The sequence below is a fragment of the Ostrinia nubilalis genome, chromosome 16 (genome assembly GCF_963855985.1).
Source record: "Ostrinia nubilalis chromosome 16, ilOstNubi1.1, whole genome shotgun sequence".
NCBI classification, from domain to species: domain Eukaryota; kingdom Metazoa; phylum Arthropoda; class Insecta; order Lepidoptera; family Crambidae; genus Ostrinia; species Ostrinia nubilalis.
Genome location: NC_087103.1, coordinates 7,094,365 through 7,119,476, shown reverse-complemented (window position 1 = coordinate 7,119,476; position 25,112 = coordinate 7,094,365). Strand labels below are relative to the sequence as shown.

At 36.9% G+C, this 25,112-nt stretch overlaps 4 protein-coding genes across 5 annotated transcripts in view; 2 read left to right on the top strand and 2 right to left on the bottom strand.

Annotated features, from left to right (window-relative positions):
- The first annotated feature begins 341 nt into the window (after positions 1 to 341).
- Positions 342 to 5,466, top strand: LOC135079314 (elongator complex protein 1). Its single transcript, XM_063973944.1, has 8 exons — positions 342 to 763; positions 894 to 1,116; positions 1,225 to 3,667; positions 3,754 to 3,920; positions 4,005 to 4,227; positions 4,400 to 4,604; positions 4,687 to 4,834; positions 4,923 to 5,466. The coding sequence occupies exons 1-8, from the start codon at positions 428 to 430 to the stop codon at positions 4,985 to 4,987; spliced, it is 3,810 nt and encodes a 1,269-aa protein (XP_063830014.1). The 5' UTR covers positions 342 to 427; the 3' UTR covers positions 4,988 to 5,466.
- Positions 5,456 to 7,068, bottom strand: LOC135079315 (leucine-rich repeat protein 1). The gene is made up of 4 exons (XM_063973945.1): positions 6,441 to 7,068; positions 6,278 to 6,369; positions 6,042 to 6,196; positions 5,456 to 5,956 (listed from the first exon to the last, which is right to left on the bottom strand). The coding sequence occupies exons 1-4, from the start codon at positions 7,018 to 7,020 to the stop codon at positions 5,545 to 5,547; spliced, it is 1,239 nt and encodes a 412-aa protein (XP_063830015.1). The 5' UTR covers positions 7,021 to 7,068; the 3' UTR covers positions 5,456 to 5,544.
- Positions 7,069 to 8,231: 1,163 nt separating this feature from the next.
- LOC135079325 (G kinase-anchoring protein 1-like) lies at positions 8,232 to 12,528 on the top strand. 2 transcript variants are annotated; one of them, XM_063973955.1, is made up of 7 exons: positions 8,232 to 8,320; positions 8,535 to 8,715; positions 9,061 to 9,177; positions 9,259 to 9,445; positions 9,556 to 9,861; positions 10,248 to 10,390; positions 12,439 to 12,528. In XM_063973955.1, exons 2-7 carry the CDS (start codon positions 8,551 to 8,553, stop codon positions 12,472 to 12,474), a joined length of 954 nt encoding a protein of 317 aa, XP_063830025.1. In that variant the 5' UTR covers positions 8,232 to 8,320; positions 8,535 to 8,550; the 3' UTR covers positions 12,475 to 12,528. The 2 variants fall into 2 exon arrangements, with proteins under 2 accessions (XP_063830025.1, XP_063830024.1); XM_063973954.1 differs by lacking the exon at positions 12,439 to 12,528 and adding an exon at positions 12,193 to 12,354.
- Positions 12,529 to 15,564: 3,036 nt separating this feature from the next.
- Positions 15,565 to 25,112, bottom strand: part of LOC135079475 (A disintegrin and metalloproteinase with thrombospondin motifs 7) — a 72,561-nt gene continuing 63,013 nt past the window's right edge. The window contains exons 9-22 of the mRNA XM_063974132.1: positions 24,468 to 24,614; positions 23,034 to 23,104; positions 22,559 to 22,725; positions 21,980 to 22,167; positions 21,778 to 21,948; positions 20,681 to 20,811; positions 20,382 to 20,507; positions 19,447 to 19,595; positions 18,750 to 18,865; positions 17,585 to 17,699; positions 17,000 to 17,355; positions 16,804 to 16,967; positions 16,260 to 16,396; positions 15,565 to 15,699 (exon numbers count right to left, since the gene is read on the bottom strand). Coding sequence (XP_063830202.1) covers positions 15,565 to 15,699; positions 16,260 to 16,396; positions 16,804 to 16,967; positions 17,000 to 17,355; positions 17,585 to 17,699; positions 18,750 to 18,865; positions 19,447 to 19,595; positions 20,382 to 20,507; positions 20,681 to 20,811; positions 21,778 to 21,948; positions 21,980 to 22,167; positions 22,559 to 22,725; positions 23,034 to 23,104; positions 24,468 to 24,614 — 2,173 coding nt within the window. The remainder of the gene's footprint in view (positions 15,700 to 16,259; positions 16,397 to 16,803; positions 16,968 to 16,999; positions 17,356 to 17,584; positions 17,700 to 18,749; positions 18,866 to 19,446; positions 19,596 to 20,381; positions 20,508 to 20,680; positions 20,812 to 21,777; positions 21,949 to 21,979; positions 22,168 to 22,558; positions 22,726 to 23,033; positions 23,105 to 24,467; positions 24,615 to 25,112) is intronic.

Below are 25,112 nucleotides of genomic sequence, written 5' to 3'. Positions count from 1 at the left end.
GCATAGATAAGTAAAAAAATATATTTAAAAATATAAATAAGTGACCAAAATATCTTTAAGTATTACCATATCGAAAATTAGGATCCTTTTTTAAAAGTAAACAAAGTGGTAATATATCTACCTTTATTTGAATAAGGGTTAACATGGGCTAGTGTCGGCTCATATACCAATTTACCTAACACCCTGCTGTATACCCCAGAATGCCCCAGATTGTGCTTTCACCCTACATAAATAATTTAGAAGAACGTCACTATTTCTAAATGAGCTCAGTGTTTCTGAGCTCAAACTAGTTGCTAGGTCTACAGCCGTGATTCAAAAATATTAAAAAGATAAAAAAAAGTAAAAATGTCATTAGTGTCACCTGTAAAAGACGAAAATTTTGGTTCGGAGATCGTGTTTTTATAATTTCTTAGGTTTAGTTTTAACAATGAAGAATTTAATCTTATGGGATGTGTCTAAAAAGAATCATAAGATAAATGCGGAAGATGTTTTAACCCTAAGTTACAGCCATAATGAACGTAGTTCTGCTGAGCTGTATACATGTTCACATAACCTCCAAGTCACCAACATTGCTGATGATGGTAAAGTTAAATGGCAGAAAGACCTTTCCGACGTTATATTAAATAAAAGCAAACCAGTTAACGTGACTTATCTTTCGTTACTGGACACTTTGTGTGTGGGATTAGAAGATGGAGAGCTTGTTACCATTGCCGAGTCTGGTAGCATATGTGAGCTGGCTGGAGTGTGTGAAAGTGGCATTTTGGTAAGCTGACCATCATCCATATCATTAAAATTTGTCCAATTGCATTTAAAAAAAACATTTGGTAACCAAAGAATTTTGTGTTTCCTTCCATTATTGCTTGTAAACAAAAATAACAAATGCACCTTTTTAGGCTATGGAGTGGAGCCCAGACCAAGAGTTACTGGTATTAGCTACAAAAAGTTACGATACTATATTGATGTCATGCACATATGACACTATACAGGAAGTAAACCTCTTGGATGAGGAATTTGGTCAGCGAAAATTTATGACTGTTGGCTGGGGCAAGAAAGAAACGCAATTCCATGGGTCTGAAGGCAAACAGGCAGCAAAAGTGAAAACAGAAATTACACCAGGTAAGGTTTCATAGTTTAAAATGTACTTTTTCTTTCTTTCTTTCTTAGAAATTGATAATACACATAGCTAGAAATTGTTGAGTCTTACTCCTCTTTTACTTCTTACAGAATCAGGAGTAGATGATTCAATCAAAATAACATGGAGAGGCGATGGAAACATGTATGCCATTGGTTTTAATATGGACGGTTTAAGAAGATTTAAAGTCTTTGACAGAGAAGGTCATCTTCTGTACACAAGTGAAAAGCAACCAGGCTTGGAAGCCAATCTATCATGGAGACCCAGTGGAAATGTCATTACTACAACACAAAGACTTTCTGATCAGTATATTGTATCATTTTTTGAGAAAAATGGTCTAAAACATGGCAGTTTCTCCATACCAGTAAAGCCTACAGCTTACGTTGAACATATTACTTGGAGTTCAGATTCTGAAATACTTACATTGCTGTGTGGAAGCATTGAAACAAACACACAAGAGCTACTCTTATTCACATCAAGTAATTACCATTGGTTTCACAAACAGACTCTACAGTTCAAAAGTGAGCAGAGAATAAACAAAATCATCTGGGATAATGATTTTGATGTTTCAAGTCATAAAACCCTGCATATATTTTTACAAAATGGTCAACACTTGGTGTATAAATGGATTTGGAATGTAGACCACAGCAGAGGCCAGAGTTCTGATGATGATGCTGTGGTGGCTGTGATAGATGGAAAAAAACTTTTGGTTACTGGTTTCAGACAAACAGTGGTGCCTCCACCAATGTCTGCTGCAGAAATTGAGTTAGACTCCCCCATTAACTGTGTACAATTTGCTCCCTCAGAGCAGGGTGTTTGTAGTAACAACTTTTTTGTTATAACTACTAATAATAAGCTTATTTTTTATGAACAGAAACAAAAGTTCCCTTTGGAGTATAACCAATCACAAGTTTTAAATATAGAAGTCAGTGATTTCCCATACCAATATTATAACTGGTTTTGGATGAACCATGACACTATTTTATGCACAAAAGCAGAATATGGAAGCTGTTATGTACTAGAATACAGATTTGAACCTGGGAAGTTTGTCCAAGACAGTAGGACATTGCTACCTGGTGGGGGCTTAAGAATACAACCACATCCTGCTAAGAATACAGTGGTATTTATACAGCTAAGAAATGGAGAAATTGTAAGGTATGACAAGGGAGGTTCTATAGAGTCTCAAGGCATGTCTTTTTCAGTAGCTTGTCCAAAATTCAGTCTGCTTTTCATAGACGAAACATTGTATTACTTGGGTTTGTCCCACAAAAATACCTTGAACATTAATGGGAATGTTATCATGAATGGAGTAAGTTCTTATTTTGTTCACACTCACTTTTTACTTATAACTACATTACAACATTTACTGTTATGCACTGAATTGACAAAGTTAGGACTTGATGCAATAATTCAGTATCAAACCAATGAATCGTCAGAAAAGATCTACAAAAGGAAAATAGAAAGGGGAACAAAATTAGTAGTTGCATTAGCAAATGATACCAGAACAGTCTTTCAAATGCCAAGAGGAAACTTGGAAGCTATTCAACCAAGGCCACTGTCATTGAAAGTAATTGGTGAATACCTTGATGCAAAGCAATATCATGAAGCATTTGATTTGATGAGGAAGCAGAGGATCAATTTGAACTTAATTTATGATCATGATCCAATAAAGTTTGTTGAATCAATTGACATATTCCTGGGATCTATACAAAATGTTTCCTGGCTGACACTTTTCCTGTCAGATTTAGAAAATGTGGATGTGACCAAAACAATGTACGCAAGTAGTTACCCAAATAAACCAAAAAGCACAGTGAGCCACACAAAGGTACACACTATTTGTGACATGGTTCGTTCACATTTAAAGCAAAGGGCTGATATTGACCATAAAATAGTGCCTTTGCTGACTACGTATGTGAAGAAAAATACTGTGGAAGATCTGGAAAGTGCTCTTTCCATCATCAAAAAACTGAAAACAAGAGAAAACAGTGGATCGAAACTAGCCATTGGATCAGATGATGCTATTAAATATTTGCTTTATATGGTAGATGTTAATGAGCTGTTTAATATAGCTCTAGGTATGTACGACTTTGGTTTAGTTCTGCTTATCGCTGACAAGTCTCAAAAGGACCCAAAGGAGTACATCCCTATGTTAAATGAATTGAATGAAATGGACGAAAACTATAAACAGTTCTCAATTAATAAATATTTGAAGAGATTCAGTAAGGCTGTCAAGTCCCTGGTGATGTGTGGTCCTGAAAAGTATGAGGAGCTGAAAACACTTGTGAAGTACCACAGCCTATACAGGGAGGCGTTGGATCAATTTCCTGTGGGAAGTGACATCTACAAGGAAATATCAAATGATTTTGGACATCACTTACAACTAAAAAAACAACATGTTGAAGCAGGGATTGTTTTTGAAAGAGCTGGAAACTATGAAAAGGCTGTTGAATGTTATAAAGATGCATTAGAGTGGGAATTAGCTATAGAAGTAGCATACAACAGGTGGACATCAGATCATTTTAAGGAATTGTGCTGGTAAGTGTTCTGTTATATCTTAGAAAATAGTTCATGAAGTGTATACAATGTCTAAGTATAAATTTATTTCATTCTTGTTGTTTTAGGGATCTAGTGAATGCTTTAAAGGAAGAAAAACGTCATAATGAAGCACTAAATATTTTAGAGAAATATTATGACGATTGTGAAAAAACTATATCCTATGCAATTGAAAGTGGACATTACAAAACTGCATTGAGACTATGTTCACAACACAGCAAATCTGACTTGAGGGGTATGTCTCTGTTATTAGCATGATTAGTAATAATTTTATTTTATTCAATACATTTTTTAACCTATTATAATATCTTATTTACAGAAACAACATTAGTGCCAGCTGTTCTTGAAGATTATACAAACTTGAAAGAATTAATAGATGCAAATTGGAGCAATTTCACAAAGCATAGAGACCGTCTGCAAGTAGTTAGAGAAAATAAAAATAAGGGACCCAGTGAAATATATGATCCTTCTTACGCCATCAGAGACTGCGACTTGTATTCTGACGCTGGTAGTACTTTAGCATCTTCATCTAGGGGTTCAAGGTGAGAGCAAATGATATTCACCTATGCATGCACATAGAACAGGGTAAAAAGGCGGCCTTCTGCCATTTATACTAGACTAATAGTTGTGCCTAATAACTGATGTAGTTTTAAAAATAACAAATTATTGAAACTGCTAAGTTATAACAATGTGTTTTTATAATAATTGTTTCAGTCGAAGCTTCCGGTCAAGCAAAAATAGGAGAAAACACGAGCGAAAATTAGCATCTCTAAAAGAAGGCTCACAGTACGAAGATGTAGCACTTGTAATGGCCCTTCACACTGTCGTCACATCAACATTCGAATTACGGCTACAAGTGAAGCAACTCAATGTAGCTTTAAGCTGCCTGGATAAAGACAAGGAAGCATTAATCTTACAAGTAATTATTTTTGTAATTATTACCAACAAAACTCAGTGTTTATTATATTTAAAGCATTAATAAAATGTGTAATTTATTTCAGATGACACTGGAAAAGTGTTTGAAAGAGATGAAAGATAGTTTCAGAGATATTTGGACTAATGATCTAGTAATGGAAGCAACAAAGGCTACAATAACAGCACAGACTGGTCCAGAAACTGGGAGTAAACTTGAGGGCATAGCTACTTTAGGTAATCACACAATTATGTACCTACTTTACAAATTTCAAAACAGTACAACCTTAACATTCTTATTCTTAACCATTATAATTTCTTTCAGAACCGCACATAAGAATTGCACCAGTAATCCAAGATGTGAAATGGAAACTGGAAGGCTTAAACTAGTGATGGTGCCTCACTGAACCAGACCAGTTGGTGAATATCCAACCTTCCATGAAAAACAAGAATAAATTCAACAATCGAAAATTTTGTATAGCACTGTTACACCCTCAACCACAAATATTCGTGAACTCCGAGACTACGTTACGATGGTGCTGTATGTACTCGCGAAGCATGAATATAAACTCGCCAGAGCAGAAACTAACTTATTAGCCTTTCAAGTCGCCCAAAATCGTTGTTGGCACATTTATGTACATTATGATAGACACTGATCTTTACCCGACTGCACCAGCAGGGTTATTTATTCATATTTCAAAGCAATTTTATAGTAGATGTTTGGATAAAATGTAATTCAGTTTTATTATCTTAAAAATGTTATTGATGGTGGCAAATGTTACAAGCATTCATTACAGTCTAGCCAAAATAAACTATTATAATATAAATACATGTATATTTACTGAAATAAAATAACAATTAAGGAAAGATTTATTTTGATTTTATTCATAGCAGTCACAGCACAGACCTTACAATAATTAAAATAAATAAGAAAATAATAACTTAAATCAAATTGAAAGACACACTGGTGAACAAAAATAACACTCAAATTCAACAGAGCTGTTTCTATAGTTATCAAACACTACAACATTAAAATAGGTTTTTAAGTCAAATTCCATCAGACAAAATATATGATTCACAACTGGGTTTCCACAGACACACATGTTTGCATTGTCTAAGAATTCCACTAATGTTCTTGGTATTATATTTGGAGCATAGAATAATTTGTGTTTTAAAACGACCTTGGATGCCAAGTGTACTAAACTTCCCACATACATGTCCCAGGGACTGTTCATTTGGCATTCTGTTTTGCCTTTCTTAAGTTGAAACTTGTTATTGCAGATGTCTATGTGTTCCAATCGACAATGCATCAGGCTACATGGCAGGGACTCTAATTCATTTTGAGATAAAGTGAGGTATCTGAAAAAAAAAATACAAATTAATATTATTATTTTGGGAACATTTGGTGGCATTTATAACTGATAAAGATTATACTACTTTTTACCTTAGTGTGCTGATGCGGCCGAGTGTTGAAGGCAATTTAGACAACATGTTGTTATCCACATTGAGTGTTACAAGCTTTTGTAACTTCCAAATACTTTTAGGTAGTTCTTTCAGTTTGTTGCCCCTCAAATCTAATAGTTTTAGTTTATTTGTGATCTGAAAGGTAAAAATTTCGTGTTTTAATGATACAGCAGCAGTATTTTATTATTATTTTAGTAATTTAATAATGGAACTTACTTGGGGTCCAAAAAGCCAGCGCCAATCTATGTCAGGTTTATTACCAAGTTGATTATTGGCCAGAATTAGTTCAGCAAGATTGGGCATTCTACCTGTAAGATATTAGAAGGTTAAAAAGTTGAAATGTTTCAGTTTTTATTTAAAAATTGTTATTCCTACTTACCAAATTCTGCAGGAATTTTTTCAATTTCATTATCACTTAGATCCAATACAACGAGATTTCGTAGTAATAAGATATCTCTACGGAAATTATGCAGTTTGAGCCCAATAATTTGAAGTGATTCCAGAGTCCTTGGCAAACCTTTGTCTGGAAATTGACTTCTATCTCGGATGCATAATTTGGTGGGAATATTATCGGTGGCTGTTACTGATATATTGGATATGTCACTCAATTTTAAATCCTTCACATCTCCTGTTATACATGACTTCAGCAGTTTCAAGAAACACTTCAACTGTGTGACTTCACTTTTTATACACAAATCAACAGGTGGATCTTCAAACCTCAATGTGCTTAGGCCTTTGTTAATACATTTGCAGAATACTTGTTTCATACATTTAACCCTGTATTTAGTGCCCGTTTTATTAATAGAAGAGAAAAGCAGTATAACATACTCTGGTTTGTCGCCTTTACTTTTTGGCTCCCTAGCAAGAGCTAACGTAGACTTTAAGTATCTTCCACCAGATTTAATATTGAGGTTGTTTAACAATCTATTTACCACTTCTACTTGGCATTGAAGTTTCATTGTATTTTAATTTTAAATTTTAGTAAACAAACAGAAACCAACAACCACACAATCGCGAACACAGATAAGGATAGATGCAGCATGTGTCAAAATTTGTATGAAGCCGAGCGTGCCACTTTTTAAACGTCATTAGTGTCATTTTAGCGAATTTTAGTGATTGCCGCAACGTAAAAGTAATCGTATCATCGTACTGCATTCGCAAAGTCATCGAATGATATCGTGTGACTCGATTCAAAAATTAATTAATTCCGATAAAACTGATATTTTGTTAAATTTATAGCTAGTCTGACTGTGGATTAAAATAATTATGTAGCGGTAGGTAGACGTTACTCTACAATTCAACATTATTAATTTGCAAATAATATTTTTGTTGTGCCTAATGTTTATAAAAGTAATGATCGTTATTCCATTATGTTAAATAGTACTACTAGTAATTCATACTTAATTCCATACTTTTAAATATCCTAGTAAGTAAATGACCTACTTTCATAAAATAAAGACTATTTTACTCAAGCTTTTTATTTTTAATAGATGTAAAAATGCGTAGTTTTGCCAATACGTTTTTTTTTTCATAAAGCTAAGTCAGGCACCTAGTTTTGAAGATATTTCTAAACGACAAAATCTCGGGCGTCGTATACATAGTAGTAATAGTGTATACTGCGATCACTGACCTAACTTCTTGATTTGTATATTTCGACGTTATACAGTGCACTCTGTCTTCCGCGATCACTGATCTAACTTGTTTTATAATTCTTCTTCTGCTACTTTATTCTAATTAATTACATATTTGTTACTCGTTGCTGTTAATTACAATTCTCAATCCGTAAATAATTTCTTCTCTCTACCGTGTCCGTACTACTGTCCTCGTAAAATCATCGTATCCGATTGTTGTAATCGGATTACATGAACATCACTCGACCATGTATGTCCATTTGGACATATCGGAATGGCACGCTTTGACTAGCAACTTGCTGTATCTACTCTAATCCATATCTGTGATCGCGAATCTGCGAAACAAACAACTGTCAAAAGTGACAACTGTCACTATAATTTTTTTTTAAATTTAATTTCTTTAATGGCATTGGCTAATAGGTATTACAGTCAATAGTCTGATATTTAAGCATAGCATTAAATTGGGGGTGAAACAAGTTATGTGTGACATCACTATTTAAATAGTGTACTTACAATTTATTTATGTTTACTGGCAACACTGAAACTTGTAACAACAAAGCTGTCAATTCGGCTAGTGGATTTTACACGACGAAATTGTTTTCAAATTAAAAACTTCAACTCTAATCCAGTAAGTATTTTTCATTTATCACAATTAATTTCTTATTCACAATTTAAATACGTAATGCAGGACAAATTTCAATCGTGCTAGATACATGCACAAACAATTGTCTCCCTGTTAACGTAAACATTTTGTTTTGTATTAAAATTCATTAAATAACAATTTATCAGATTGAGGAACGAAACTGCAATTCTATAATTAATAAGCGATTATTTTGATGTAGGATTGAATTAAGAAACATGGCTGCACTTGTTGTACAATCTCGGTTTGCCGGACTTAAAATTGAGGACGACGACTACCCTCCTACCGGGGATGTTCAGAAATCTAAGAAAGTGAAAGCTCCAAGTGCTGCTAAGAAGCCTGCTGAACCTCCTAAAAAAAATAAAAGTGCTACTAAGACTCAGGTACTTGATGAACCTTTGTTTTGTAATTATGCTCACCCAAGAGATGTCTGTAGTTTTAATGATGTGCAAATTAGCTAAAAATATTCATCTTAATGTGAAAGCATATAAATATAGGTAGTTGCTTTACATAATTTAATTTCAAACTTGAATCCAAACTGATTATAGGTCATCAAAATTTCTTATTTGGTGTTGAGCAGTTTATTTAAATATTACATGAATAATATAATAACTATCTAATTAAACCTAAATATAAAAAAATCTAAATATTAGAGTTTTAGTACTGATGTATGATAATTATTGTCTTAGAGGGTAGATATAAAACTAGTCTTTTTATAAAATTTTCAGGCTGCTCCAAAGAAGAAGAAGCCCAAGCAAAATGCTGCTACTTCTGAACAATGGGAAACTTGGAAGCAGAAGGATGAGGAACTTGTGGACGGCAACTTTGAGAGTGAACTACAACAGGTAATAAAAAATATTTTTCTGAAATTAATTTTAATTGTTATTTTTTCCATTACTTAATTATTTTTAAATATCTCATTTCAGGCTATACTTTTATCAAAACTAGATTACGAAGAGAAAAAAGATGTTTACAAACAGATAAAGAAAGATGCTGAAAATGAGAAGAAATTGAGTGAACAGAATTCACGCACCACAACAAAGAAACAAAAGAAGAAAAATGTGATGAGCCTTGATCAGTTTAATGATATGGTGAATTCTGGTGAAGAAAAAGGTAAATGAGTTATTAGTTGATTTTTTAAACTTGCAAGAATATTTTTTTATAAATAGTGTATAACTTTCCAAGCTAAAGCTATGTTAATCACTATAATAAATTATTTTTAGTCAACTTTGAAGATGCAATTGACACTTTTGAAGTTGAAAAAGCTGCTGAAAAGGATACCGAGTTTTTTGAAAGAATCAAAGATGACACAAAACAAGAGCTTATCAAAGACAAAATCATTGACAAAGTCCGACACCGTTTGGCAGTCTCAGATGAGGTCATAACTAGAGTTCAGTTTATTGATGCCCTTGAGCGGAAAGATAAAGAGATATTAGCTTTACGAGAAGAAGTAAGTTCTATTAAAAAGGAGCTTTTGACAGTAAAATCAAGGAATAAAAAATTGTGTAATATACTTGGCCAGGGCGAAAGTAAGTGTTTTTTAAGTGTAACATTATTTTAGTTTTTTTTCAAGGCAGCATGACAAATTTGTAAGAATGTCGTATCGATTTTCCATAGACAGACATAGTCTTTAGGGTGCTACGCGCGACAAGGACCAACGTCGACGGGCGCGTGGGAAACTTTTTAATTTATTTAACGCCCATTCTCTTAAATGTCATTTTGTGTAAATTATTATGAGTGCTGAATATATCTCTCAAACAATCCCAACACCTGCTACGCCCCACGCCGCCAAGGACTTAAATTGAATAATAATTTATCTATCATAAATTTCTATCTTAAGGATGTGTCATATATGTATTTTTCTGCAGTTAAGATATATTTTGAGTTAAGACTTACCATTTTTTTTAAATCGCAGTGAAAGACAAAGCCGAAGTATTAATGGAAGTTGAAAACTTGCGAACCATGCAGTCGGAGCTAAATGCCGAATTGGCAGCTTTGCACACCGAACTCGAAAAAGAACGTTCAAAGAATGCTCAGGACCCTCGAACTAAAGATAAGGTAATGACATACTTAAGTATATCTTTAAATTTTTACCAGGCCTGTTCATCTCCGCGAGTTTGCATGGAAAACAAAATACGCGCGACGACCCCTCCTGGGATATACACCGTGTTACTTTGCATTCTTGCCATATTCACAGAGATAAAAGTAGGGAACAATACCTATTATTTAAGATAAACTAGAGACTCCCATAAAGAAAGTACACTGAGTTTTTAGTAAATTTGGTTTTGCAGTACAAATTGGAATAAACCAATTTTGTCTTGCACGTTCTACAGGTGCAAGTGGAATAAACCTAGTGGGCGTGGCCTAGTTCTTATTAATCTGTGATGTATTTTGGCTCTGGGTACCAGTCTTTTTATCCAGTCATAATAATTATTTTAAAATACTGTTCAGTTGATTTTAGATTTTCCTTTCTACTTTACGGGCTTAAATCTCAAAAATACGTAATAATTATTAGGCTTTTAATTAATTTATAACATTGTTCCCTATTTTTATAAATTAATAAATTAAGTATGAAATGAAATCACCTTATTCACAATTAATTATTTATTTATAAGTTCCTACTTACAAAGTTTACGTACTGCGAAGCAAGTGTTCAAAGTGTCCTCCGTTCTGATGAAGGCACAGTCTAGCACGGCGAAGCATAGGTATTTCGCTTTAGTTTTCGCAACACATAAACGTTTTGTCTCACAGTTTCGCTGAAACAATACTTTCACGTAACACGTTTGTCGTTTACACTATTTATCTCTTCTGCGCATACCAGGTCATTTCAAGTCCATTGGTGTTAGGTCCGAGGATCGTGGTGGCCAAGCTACTGGACTCCCTCGTCCAATCCACTGTTCACCAAACGTATTATTCGCACACTTGACGTCCTTATTGTGGGGGAGCACCATCCTGCTGGTAGTAGAGCATTTGGTGTAACGCTAAGGGTACGTCATCAAGCATTTCGTCTAAGACGTCTTGCAGACACTCCAAGCACCATTTTGAATTAAATATTCGTTGTTTGAATACACTTCAGTCATTTTTGTATTATTTATAACGTGATTTGTGATTGATGGATTTATCAGTTTTTTACAAAAGTGTCAAAAAGACATTTTAAAGACAATAGATTGCAATAGATTTTTAAAAATACAATAAAAAGTAAAAAAGTCTCCATCGCCATCGCTAATAAGTGATGTGCATGCGTTACGATAATTAGTGATGTGTTTAACAGATTGTCGATAAAATAAAATACTCAAAATTAAAAATCAAAATTTTCGGGCATTATTTTTTAACGGATTTGTGTTCAGTCAGTATCAGTAATATAGTTACCTCTGTAAATATGGCAAGAATGCAAAGTAACACCCTGTATAATCGATAGGACATTCACAAGCGAGCATTGACGCACGCACGCGTATTCTTCACCCATTTGCGTTGTAAAGACATAAACTATGTATGATGGAAAGTAGAAAAAAGTGGTGGTGTATTAAATACTGTGCAGTATTTTAACTGCCTGAATAATAAAATAATTAATCTTGTATTTCCTCTGCCATTTTCCGAAGTTTGGCACTTCCCGTCACACATTAATTTACCGAAGTCAGCCCTATGGCGCCGTCACAGTACCGATCACTGACGTATGTCAACGAAACGGTGCTCGACTCTTGAGACAAGCTAAATTACACCATATTGTTGACGGCATTGAGCATACATTTTTTTAAATACCTTCACCAAGAAAACTTTCTATACGTAGTACCTACTTATTATTATTCTGTGCTTTTACCTAAAATTTTCAACCAGTTCTTTGATCAAGCCATATTTTTCAGAAATACTCTGCTAAAAAGAAAAATATTCGATTTGATGTTTCTTCCGAAGCAATAATATCAAAAGAATCAAGTACAGGAACTGCTTAATTTATGACTGTGAAATATCAAACAATTTTGTTAGTAGCTACATTCTTTCTTGAAATAAAGAACTTTGAAGATTAAGTTACTAATTTATTATTTCATTTTTAATATGCTTGAATGTTAATATATTTTGTCGCTCAAGGCAGATCTTCTCTTTATTTTCAGAAGAAAAAAGGAGGCAATGATAAAGAAAAGTTGTGAGTTATGATAAATGACAGCATTCTACATAGGTAGTGCGACATCACGATGATTTAATGCAATTAGTTATATGTGGTAGGTATCATAAAGAGCGTTTATTAAGTCCACCTATTTTATTACTCATATAAACTTAGAAAACAATATTTTGGTAAAATACTCTTCTTTTATAAGATCTCTTAGTTTTAAACCTAGATATATTTGTAGTTTAGTTTTATTATTCCTATCGAATTTATGTTTAAAAAATCTTAACATTCATGCTATAAAAATGATAAACAGTGAAAAGAAATCTGCCTCGTCTTTAATGACTCATCTGAACTACAGTTCCAATGCCCCGATTGCTCTAATTTGTAATGTCTCCAATACATTCGCATTTCATCTCTAGGCCACACTCCAGTCACTCTCCATTTTTATTCCAGCTGATGTGCAATTCGGTATCGCGGTAAAGTTCACGCGCAAACAAAGACGAAACAACGGATTTTAGCACTTTCCATTAAAAGTCCCAACACCTTATTTTTTCACTAAAACACATCAAATTTTTCACTAAAATTCCTGAAGCGTTTGACTTGCGTTTGAAAAAAAGGTAGCTTTCTATCAGCTTTTACATAAAGACGCAGTAGCGTTTCGTTTACGTTACAACTTCGTTTGAACTAGCTGTCAAAGCGACACTGCGATACGGATTTGTGCAAACAGCTGATTTTTGTTCGTCGTCCAGTCGCGTTGCAGTTGAAAATATTTAGCGCAATCGGGACGCAAATGTCTTTAAATTGTATAGAAATAAAGTTGAAAATGTCTGTCTTTGGCGACCCGTCAAATAGGCCCACGTTTTGAGCCCGCTATAATAACTCGTGTCTATTTTGGACTTCTATTTCCACCAATGTTCACTCTAACAATTAAATGCATTCTTTTATATCATTTAATTGCTTGATATAAAGAAAAAACACGTGAATCATATAATATTTTATTCCTCCTCTATATCACATTAAATCTATCTTGAAAGCCAGTGTGCCTACTTGGTAGGTCTTCAAAGACAACGCTAAGAAATGTTAAACAAAAAAACAATTGATGTTAACACGGGTATTGCCTACGTCTTTATATGCGGAGATTTGTACTAAAGATGCCCATTTCATAGTTGCTTTTATTGTGGTTCAAAGGTTATTAAAATGACAGCATACTCGTACGTTCAATATCCTATTATGGGAAGTAACATATTGACTTCCTTTGTATTTTTTTTCACATATATTTTCTTTTATATAATACAGAATGAATGGAATTCAATGCTAATCACTGCCTAAAAAGATAGAAAATAATGATACATTTTAGACTGGCCTATTTAGTTACAAAAATACTGATTTATTTGCCTGTGAATAATTTAATTTTTGAAATACTGTGACTTTTTTCCGATTATTCCATCTTTAGAATTAAACAAAATTCGACTTTAAACAACGTTTTTCAGTAATTACCCAATTATTTTTTTCACTTTAATTTACAGATTACAGTTGGGACTCTTATCGGATAAAAAGTATTATAGCGTAAAGTATTATGTCGTTCTGTGTCTCAGAAATATCGAATAACTTGCGCGAACGCGTTTTTTTCACTGTTGAATTTGTTGTTTTTTTTTTTCATTCGAAAAACGAAGAGTAGAGATTGACTATTGAAGGGTACAAAATAAAAGATGTTTTATAACATTGCAAGATTTATTGTCTTGTCTAATTAAATACACAATTATAATTACCTACTACATCGATGTGAAATTTTTAAAACGCAAAAACAAAATGTCCAGTATATTTATTACCTATATTAAGCGAGTTAGTTCTATACATTTCATTTGATCAATTAAAATTGTGTATCAATTGATCGACAATGTTCCTTGATGAATCTTAGAACCGAAACATCAATGAACTTATTTTTACAAGGGTTATACCTATAGGTACGTATATAAATAACATATTACTAATTTATATAAAATTATGCATAGTCACATGTAGAAGGGAAGGCACAAAACATAATATAAATTAGTTTGTAAATATCGGCATATTTGTTCCAGCTAAAGATGATTTCAATATTTTTATACATACAAATCGATAGATAAAACTACTAAGTCATATTCAATCAAATGCATTTGTTACGATAGTTACATAATCAAGAGAAGTAGGTACAAAATTTTGATGTACTACATTAAAATATAGTTTAGTTTATGTGTACGTAAAAACTACGACTTCTTATCAGATGACATGAAATGATAGTAAGTTCTTTATCATTATTGCTAAACATTGCATAAATTGTTGACTAGCTGTATACGTATTACTATACTCTAAAGGTAAGCAATGTTTTACCCACTACGTCTTGTGTACCTACTTCTAATTTATTTGTATAAAAATATCAACTTTATTAGTAACTAATAAGATAATCTTAAATAAGACCTAATGCATTAACTTTATTATAATACAGTGTCATATTGGCAGTAACCGTGATTATGGCAACGTGAATTTGAATTCTAAAATATTTTTGGTCCAATTTTTATAGTACCTACAAAAACACTTTCACATTTAATCTGCATATTTCCAGAAATACATACACCACTTTAATACTGAAAAATATTATTAGTCGTTAAAAACTAAGCGGAGACTATGTTAAAACTAGAAATTACTTATGTAATATGGCAGTAAGTGGTAATTGCAGAAAACTGTTTCGTGTCTCGCGAGATTCGCACGTCACCACAAAGTGATACTATTCGAGTTCTTACGCGTAATTTTAAGTCTATTCGATGGGTTACTTATTTATTGTAAGTAAAACGTAACACATATTCCCGGCTCTCTCACAATCGTCGTTTCAATAAAGTTTTCTTGTCCGAATTTTAGATTCACTCAAGACAAAACACTTCACATAAACTTTCACCGTTTCATTATATTATTTTGTTACGTCACTAATTTTGTAGCCACCATTTGTTTAGTGATATTAATCTGTAATCTGCTACTTATCTCTTATTATCTTCAGTCATTTGACTCTCATATTTTGTTTGTAATTCGTGTATTAGGTTTCTGTTCTGGTTTGATCCAAGGTAACGTGATCCATTTAGTAGGCGTAGTGGCCCCGCTAGCACGCGGGGACGTCTGCGCACTTGATGATGCTGATCGGTTTGGTCGCCGCGTCGCACTTGGAGTCTTCCACGACCCCGTTTGATACTTTGTCCACGCAGTATACGCTGCGCTGTTTCGTTGCCTCCTCGCCCTACAAAACATCATGATTATGAAGTGTGATTGAATTATACAGGGTGTTAGGTAAATGGCTATGTGAGCCGACACTAGTCCATGTTAACATGGTCATATAAATGGTATGGTGAAGTCAGAAATTTGATATCATCATTTATTTTTTTTTAATTTTCATACAAAATAAATTTTATAAAATCCGATTTGTATGAAAATTTAAATAATAGTGTCGGCTCATATACCCATTTACCTAACACCCTGTATACATCATCTCTGACTTCGGCCCGTAAACTTAATTCAAGCGTGTGATTCCGTGGTGTGATGTCAATATTTTTGGATCAATCACAGGATTCTTAAGAGTAGACTCAAAGCTGTATGAGTGCGCCAAGTTGACCGCCATTGAGAAAGATGGTGATATTAAGGCGAGCAATATCCACCCACAACAAATCACACTCATGACGCCACTACCATTCTGTCAAGAGTCTGACGACTGAGAAGACAGTACAAAATCTATGACTGATTATGTATTGAGTTTTAGGCATAATTCCTTAAAGTCTCGTCTAGTTAAAACTATGTCTTTACCGGCATATGGCAGGGCTTGGAGCAGTGGTTCCAGGCGCCGACCCACCAGTGCGGGCAGGCGGTTGGCCGGCACTGCTGCATCAGGGCCTCGTGCCGCGGCGGCTCGATGTGGTAGCACTGCGACTGCTCTACCAGGTCTGTTGACAAAGATTTTTTTCAGCATTGGGAATATTTTTTGTTCTTTCAGTGAGGCGTTTTAATTTTTTTCTATACAAGGTATAGGAAAACAGTGTAGGAGGGAGTGAAAGAATTGATTGGGTTTCAGCAGAAAATTATTCATCATCATCACTATACTTAATCGTTTGGGTAAAAGTTGAAGAGTCAAGTGATTCGACAGTGTAAAGCCCGGTTTCCACCAAAGTGTAGCAGAGCGGAGAAGTGTCGGGCCGTAAAATTTTTCCTATGCGGGGCGGAGATAAGAAGTGGAAATAATGAAATCTAATTGGTTATAATTTTCTCCGCTTTGGTGGAAACCGGGCCTGATACACGGTTGTTTCAGTCTGTACAGAAAAAACAAAAAAGAATCGAAACAGTGTTTACGTACGGTTGTGTTCGTCGACGCACTCGTAGTGGCGGCGCATGTAGCCCACGCCGCAGGTCACGGAGCAGGGCGACCAGTCGGACAGGCGGTACCCGAAGCGCCGCTGCCGCTGCCGGTCCACCGTGTACTGGTACGTCACGCCCGGGTTGCGGTGGCGGCCGCGGTATATTCGTATGCGAAGCCTGGTACTCACGGTTGTGTTCGTCGACGCACTCGTAATGACGACGCATGTAGCCCACGCCGCACGTCACGGAGCAGGGCGACCAGTCGGACAGGCGGTACCCGAAGCGCCGCTGCCGCTGCCGGTCCACCGTGTACTGGTACGTCACGCCCGGGTTGCGGTGGCGGCCGCGGTATATTCGTATGTGAAGCCTTGTACTCACGGTTGTGTTCGTCGACGCACTCGTAATGACGACGCATGTAGCCCACGCCGCACGTCACGGAGCAGGGCGACCAGTCGGACAGGCGGTACCCGAAGCGCCGCTGCCGCTGCCGGTCCACCGTGTACTGGTATGTCACGCCCGGGTTGCGGTGGCGGCCGCGGTATATTCGTTGCTGGAATGGCAATAACAGGTTAGTTACTTTCTTTATGGCTCTCTTTAGTTGATTTTCTTAAATGTCTTTGAAACTTATTTGTTGAAGGCACTCTTGATAAGTTTTAAGCATTCGTCTGCCGCCATTATGCTAACTCCTTCATTCAGCATCAGCATCTCCCCGCCCCTTGACGAAGATTTACAAGTTGACTATAGTTGTAATTGTCGCAATTTTAGTAATTATTACTTACATAAACTTTGATGTCTTCCTCGATTGGTCCTGAGATTCTCACTTTCTCCCAATCGCGATCTCGTTCATAGATTGCTTGCGCTCCAGCCACGAAGTACTCAGTCAAAGTGGTATTTCTATAATAGAAGCAATCAAAAGTTATAAAATATTTTAGATTATCTATATATACATATAAAAGAAAGTCGTGTTAGTTACACCACTTATAACTCAAGAACGGCTGAACCGATTTAGCTGAAAATTGTCAGGGAGGTAGTTTAGAACCAGGAGAAGGACATAGGATACTTTTTATCCCGTTCGAAATAAAAAAAAAGTCTGCTTATTTATTGCCATTAACCTTCAAGCGGGCGCGCGGCGTCGAATCGACCGCGCCTAACACATTTTCGTTCATAACTTTTTTTTTACATGTTACACATATTTCTCATTTTTAGTAGCCTGTCGCTTGCTCATTGTGAGCGAAATAAAGAGCTTATCTCAGCTCTCCTCGCTTTCCCCACCCCATGGCTTGCTATTGTTTTAGTCGCGGCGCCGGCGTCGAAAGCACGCCATGCGCCTGTCGTCGAAAAGGTTACGCGCGACTCTCTATGCGATATAACATTTCTTCGGCTATCACCCAATATTATTGAATTAAGCTTGCAATACTGTTTTTTCTTATTAAATAAGTCGTAGACTGCTAGTACAAAGTGAAATAACAGAGGCATTATTACGAAAAGATGAAAAAGAGAGTGAATCGGAGCTCAGATACCAAGCTAAACTGAGTCAAAATTATAAAATTATGTTTTATCATTATTTTGCCATTTTTATCGTTTTTACCAGGTATATGAACTATTCTGAGGTATTTTAAAACATTTTGTGTTCAAAAATTAGTTTTTGATCCAAATATTTTCGTCATGTTAATTGATTAAATAATTGTTTCTTTAACTTAATTCAAATTACTTAAGACTTAAATACAATCAAAATATATCTGCATACAAAATAATAAATGATTATTGGAAAATAAGTGCTTTATTTATTTACTAGACCCCATAGGTCTTTTCGTTTACGCGCGACCGCTGCCGTTACAAAAGACCGCGCGCCCGCTTGAAGGTTAAGGCGGAACAAAGTTCGCCGGGTCAGCTAGTTTTGTATAAATGAGAAAATGGAATGAAAATGAAACAGATGATACCAACCTTGCTCCACTCAAATAAATCTTCCTCGACTTCGCGCTTCCAATGGAGATGTAGTTTCCAGGACTGACTTTCTCTTGAATCTTCACATTTCTTGAGCCGGCTGGTATGACCGCAACCTACGAAATAATTCCTCGGTTTATATTTTTTTATAATAACCAACCAAGAAGACCTTTCACGTAATGTCCTTGCTAGCTAACTACGAGTCTACACGTACGAGTACATACGATAGACTGTCATCATTTCAGCCAAAGGACGTCCACTGCTGGATAAAGTTCAGGCCAGAGAGGCCGTTTCCCTCAAAGATTTCCACAACGAATGGACCTGTGTTGCCCGCATTCAGTTGCTTCCCGCAACTATTTATAAATAACGTGTCGATCCACCAAGTGGTAGTCTTATCCATTTCAAAAGTTCTACGTACGACTGATACCGAATGGATTCTAGGCAAGCAATGATAAAAGAAATTTGTCTTTGAAGTATTAATGGTCTTACTCATTAGCGGCGTAAGGGGGGGGGGCGGTGGGGGCGGTCCGCCCCGGGTGCCAAGCATCAGGGGGTGACAATAGTCACGCAGATTCAATAATCTCATCTTTCAATCTTCGAATCGGTAGGTAACCCCCCAAAATCCTGGGGGGGTTCCAGGGGGTGCCCTAGGACTTATGAAGGGGGGGGGGGGGGGGGTTGATCGAGGGGGTCTTACTTCGCTAAAGCCGGACTGCTTAGTGGTGCCCTTGCTGTAGATGCCCTTGACGGTCTTGCAGGCGGAGCCGTTGCCGCCGCATACGCCGCAAGCGTCCTCCTCTGCGTCGGAATTCACCTCCCAGTCGCAGCCAACTTTGTAGCATACGCCTGGAAACAAATTCATCATCATCATCATCATCATTTCAGCCACAGGACGTCCACTGCTGAACATAGGCCTCCCCCAATGACTTCCACATCGCACGGTTGGTAGCGGCCTGCATCCAGCGCCTTCCCGCTACCTTTATCAGGTCGTCGGTCCACCTTGTGGGTGGACGTCCCACGCTGCGTTTTCCGGTACGTGGCCTCCATTCCAGAACCTTGCTGCCCAAATTAAAAGCTTGGAAACAAATTAAAAGCTGTAATTTTACGTCTATGCTTCATAGAGTACAGACGACTGCCCATCAAGCTAAAGACTGGCATCTTCTTCATCTTGAAGTTTTATGTTAGTAGAAAGGGAAAAGAAGAGAAAATACACTAGGAGTGGACAAATGGGAAGGTGTCAAGAGAGAAAATTGAGAAAAAAGTTACCAGTTGACCTCTTTGGAATGAATCAAAAGTGAACAGCTGGGAAAATATGTCAAGACAATTCCCAGTCTTAGAGGTGATTACTGGGAATACTTTATTTATTTATATATTTTTTTATTTAATTAGGACAACCAACAAGACAGTAAATTAAGTTAATCGAAAATAAAAAAAGATTTACCTGTATAATTAAATGGAGAGGAAAAGTTCATGTGTTAATGAGAGTGGAAAAGATCTACGAGTAGTACTTTATGCATACTTCTGTTTTCTCGTTACGATTTGGATTTGGTTCGTGTTTTTCTACCCCTTTTATGCGCAGGAAATACGGTAAGCATACCAGTAGACAGCTGCAGGTTAAGGAAGATAACTCACCAGCAATGCACATGTCCCTAGAGCCAATGCTCTGCCTGCAGGGTGTTCCGTCGGCCACGAAGGCTGGCGACATCAGTTGGAGGTCGCTGTCATCGCGAGGCACACACTTCAGCTCGCACGGCCTGTCTGTAGGCACAAACTTCAAGTTAGGGGCTTGCAACACTAGTGACGTACGTCAGAAATCCAGGCAATACAAAAGCATAATATTATTACAAAGTTGCGCTTCAGCGGGACAGTCTATCCCAAAAAAAATATATTACAAAGTTAAGAAACAAAGGAGAATAAAGACTGTTAGCTACCTTGGTCGAAGTAAGGTATCCACTCGGCCACTGTGACGTTCTTGTATGTTCTGTTGTTGTATTTGGCGCATTGCACTTCTCTGAACGTCGGCTCGTTGATTGGACATGGATCCGTATTGCATATCTTGTATCTAGAAAAATACATAAAATATTTATAAACAATCTTATGATTGAGTTCGAAAACAAAAATATTGTGCGTCTATAGAATACAGTTTGATAACCTTTAGTCGTCGGCTATTGTAGACATCCTTTAATCTTTGCGCTTTTTTAATGGAATCGTTTTGTTTAAGCTCAACTGAAGCGTTGCGGTCTCGGTTTTCATCAAATCCGTTTCGTCCTTCGGACCTCCTAGGGTTTTTGTCAAATTAACCGTGACGTAACTTCAGGCAAAAAGCTGAGCTTAGATTTAATTCGCCGTTTTATTAGTTCGAGTGGTCGATGATTCACAGAAAGTATTAATTTGCAATTTTAAGGGCTTCGGTGGTCTTTTTGCAACCAGTTACTAGCTACGATGAAGGTTTACGAGCGTGCATAAGTACTATGCGGTTATCGAGTGTTGCTATAAACGGAGATCTATGTCATTTACCGTTTTAATATTCACTGCGTCTCCAATCGGTAATAAACTAGTTTGTATTCGCAGACTGCGTATCGGTAGGGTAGTGGGACATTTCTGATGTCCGGAGCGAAGCAGTCGTGTCCATTCGTCTCACGTTTGTTAGACTGACATGAATCATAGTTCTCACGCTTTTAGGACCTGCCTAGTAGCCTAGACATTTCAAAGTCTAAGTGCCTACTTAAACAGACCGTCGTCCCAGTCACTCTTGAAGTATGATCAGAAATGAAGATCTCTTTGATCTCACTGTGTCACGAACTTGAATTGTGTGAAACGTTTAGAGCAATTGGTTTCACATAAAAAAGAAGAAAAGCATATTATCCGTAGCAAATCTTTTAGTAGCGCAGGTACACAGTTTATTATACCCACGTCTAGTGCAGTCAGTAGCAGACCTCGCGTACCTACGTATCCTTAGTTTGTTATGCTGTATAAATATAAGCCGTGGCTACACACGCGTGGTGCAGAGTTTAGGGCAGACACTCACCGGCTCCTATCTCCGATGCAGTAGTTGCCCTTGTTGGAGGGCTCCGGGTTGTTGCACTTGCGCGACTGCGTGGAGACTCCGGCGCCGCACGTGCGCGAACATTCGCTCCACTCGCTCCACGGGCCCCAGCCGCCGTGACGCGGCGCTGGTGATGGGGTTCGGGCTACACACGTCTGGTGCAGAGCTTAGGGAAGACACTCACCGGCTCCTATCTCCGATGCAGTAGTTGCCCTTGTTGGAGGGCTCCGGGTTGTTGCACTTGCGCGACTGCGTGGAGACTCCGGCGCCGCACGTGCGCGAACATTCGCTCCACTCGCTCCACGGGCCCCAGCCGCCGTGACGCGGCGCGGGTGATGGAGTTCGGGCTACACACGTCTGGTTTTGGCACCACTAGAAACAAATAGGCCTTATTAGTACACAATAAAAATTACTGCTATATGATCGTTAGAGCGCTTTTCGGAGTCTGATACCAATGTCTGATTCTGAAAGCAATGGAGGTTATCCGGTAGTGGGGACTAGGAACAGATTTGAATTGCTAATCTGGTGCTTGTTTATTGCGGATTACGTCGAATTAGGAACAGCGGTGGTCATATCTGTCAAAGAACCGCTGGGAGTTCTCGACACCCTCCAGGTAGGTGGAGAGACAGTTTAAATGGCGCATATGGCCGAAAGCATATGTCCAGTAGTAGGCTGCTATAGGCAAATGATGATAGTATAGGTAGTTACCCTAATTTAGCTTGGTATACGGTGCATCGATTATAATGAATGAATAAATAAATACCATATCAGGTCCACAAGTGGTCCCGGGCGCGGCGGGCCGCAGCATGGTCTTGCAGGTGTTGTTGACGAGGCACCACAGGTGTTCGCACAGCTCCGATGGCTTCGCACATACTACTGCCTCCGCGCCAAATTGCAGGTGACACTGTGTAGCCGCGTCAAACATCACCCCTGGATAACAAAGTTCATGGTTTTGAGAAAAAGAACTAGGTACTTATCTAAAAACAGTATCTTCACTTTTAATTGTTAAGGTGCAAACAGCGATTGGATTAAAACAACGACGCAAGAGTCAAGGCAATGGGCAATTAGATAAACTTCAAATCAGATCGTGAGAAATCATAAATACCCATAGGACATTTTGGTTACATGAACAGCAGAATATTAATAATGTAGCGGATAAAGATTTTACTATGTCGTAAGAGAGACACGTTCGGTACCAAATTCATTATGATCTAATAATTTATCGATGTAATGCTTACCAGCTGGGACTTCGGGATAGATGTATTCGTCTTGGGACGGCCGGTCGCTCAGACACTCGCCCATGCCAGCACTGTGGGAATACAAATTCGTGTTATTTTATTTCTCCTGTCAACATACTATTTTAATATCGTGTCATGGGAGGCCGACATGAAGCATCAAAAGTTTATTGATTAATTTAATGAGTTATAAATTACGATACCTCATACTACAAGCGAGCGAACCTAAGGCTAATTTAATTTACATCAAATTACTTTTACAATAAAGATATCAAACATACAACCTGGTTTAGATAAAATAGATAATTTTAAAACATAAACCATTAGCTTTTATTCATAGTACAGCTAATTGTATTGTATTAGCATAAATATGTAATAATTACATTCACATTCGTATCTAAATTAAGTAAAGACCGCTATAAAATATCGGGTGATGCGCCATAACGCGATGGTTTATGGTGATTAGTGTGTTCGATGACAAATACCTCGGACACGCAGTTTTGGGTCGAACATAATAAATATTGACGATTTGAATCACGGCATAAATATTAAATTTTTGAAGCCTTCACGACATCTGGCCTTGTGAGGCGGCTCATACGCGTAGAATTTCTATTTCAACTTTCAGTTTTATTATGGTCGTAAAACATTCGTATTATTAGCGTGTAATAAGATGACAGATAACTAGTACAATCAAATAACTTTCTATGCTAAACGACACTAGTTTGGAACTAAGTGGCTGTAATAAGGAAAGTTATATAGTGGCACTTCAATAGATCCGCTGCGGGGCATCTGCGATCGCGCGATAACGCGAATCAATAATAGCTTTGATATTTAATTCTCGCTGTGAGTAGGAAGCGTTAAAAGCTTTACGCATTTTACTCGCGTAGGTCTTTTATTTTAAAGCGTACCTATTTAACTTTATAATATCTGCCGGATATCAAAGATACACGCCGATGATAATGAAAAGGATTTTGCGTTAATTGCACGTATTTATTTTGATTGGATCTTTATTTCAAGTTTTAATTAATACTGATTCGTACATTACCTACTTGTTGTTTTTCGTCTTATTTGATAATGTAACTGATAATTTTCCTTGCAACAATGTAAGTTAAGTAACTTTTTTCATGATTTTTCAAGGCATTGTTGAGATTTTACTACACAGGTTTTTTGTAAAGCTACTAAGCCAGATGCGGTTTGGAGTAGTAACACAAACATTTCGTAAATAAAATACCCGCTTTTTGTAGAACATTACCGATTTTCATCATCTACAGATTTTTTTCACGATTGCTTTTAACAAATTGTACTTTCAGGCACGTAAGCTTAGCACTCTATAACAGCAAGTTTTATTAAATAAGAATGGTAACATTGTAATTTTACATCTGCTGTGCTATTGAAAACATCCTCTACATATAATAAACGTAGGTAGAGCTCACTAACTCCAAGAAGTTGGTGACGTCCCGCTTGCTGCATCTCGACCAAGCCACTTGTACGGTGTCAGCCTCGAAGATTGGCGTCATGATGTGCAGGGTAGATCCCTCGCGCCGATGGCACCCGATCTTCTCCGTGTCATGGTACAGGCCAAAACTGGAACAAAGGCGTGGATTTAAAATTCGAATGAAGTTAAGTTTAAGAAAAATAAAAGAAAACCCAGGTACGTATAGTCTATGGTATAGTTGAATTAAATGTAAATACTATTTTATGCCTGGATATTGTATTGTATAATTGTTGCATGTCTATGGATAAGAGTATTGATGGCTGATGGATGCTTAGCTTTTTCTATTATTTATTCATATTTTTTTCGCGACTTGAATAAGAAAATATCCAGCAGGGCGCTATAAACATTTTCGTCTGGTTGCCAACGAATTACCTGCTACGGAAAAGCGCCTCGCTTTCTGAGGTGAAAATTGATCCATGTATGTAGCAAAAAGTCGAATATAGCCTTCATAACGATTAACCCACCAAGAAACTGTATGTATATCAGAGCCATTCGGTCGGCGCATGTTTGAGGCAACAAGCTTAGGTATTGGCTATTTTAATGGCTCTATTAGAATCGAGCGTAATCGCTGTTACCGGGCGCGGGCT

Coding starts and splice junctions, on each gene's coding strand:
- LOC135079314 (XM_063973944.1), top strand. CDS start 428: ATGAAGAATTTAATCTTATGGGATGTGTCTAAAAAGAATCATAAGATA. Junction 3,668..3,753: donor CATTTTAAGGAATTGTGCTG/GTAAGTGTTCTG, acceptor TTGTTGTTTTAG/GGATCTAGTGAATGCTTTAA. Junction 4,835..4,922: donor TGAGGGCATAGCTACTTTAG/GTAATCACACAA, acceptor AATTTCTTTCAG/AACCGCACATAAGAATTGCA.
- LOC135079315 (XM_063973945.1), bottom strand. CDS start 7,020: ATGAAACTTCAATGCCAAGTAGAAGTGGTAAATAGATTGTTAAACAAC. Junction 6,370..6,440: donor AAAAATTCCTGCAGAATTTG/GTAAGTAGGAAT, acceptor AATATCTTACAG/GTAGAATGCCCAATCTTGCT. Junction 6,197..6,277: donor GCTGGCTTTTTGGACCCCAA/GTAAGTTCCATT, acceptor TTTACCTTTCAG/ATCACAAATAAACTAAAACT.
- LOC135079325 (XM_063973954.1), top strand. CDS start 8,551: ATGGCTGCACTTGTTGTACAATCTCGGTTTGCCGGACTTAAAATTGAG. Junction 9,178..9,258: donor TTGAGAGTGAACTACAACAG/GTAATAAAAAAT, acceptor ATCTCATTTCAG/GCTATACTTTTATCAAAACT. Junction 9,446..9,555: donor GAATTCTGGTGAAGAAAAAG/GTAAATGAGTTA, acceptor AATTATTTTTAG/TCAACTTTGAAGATGCAATT.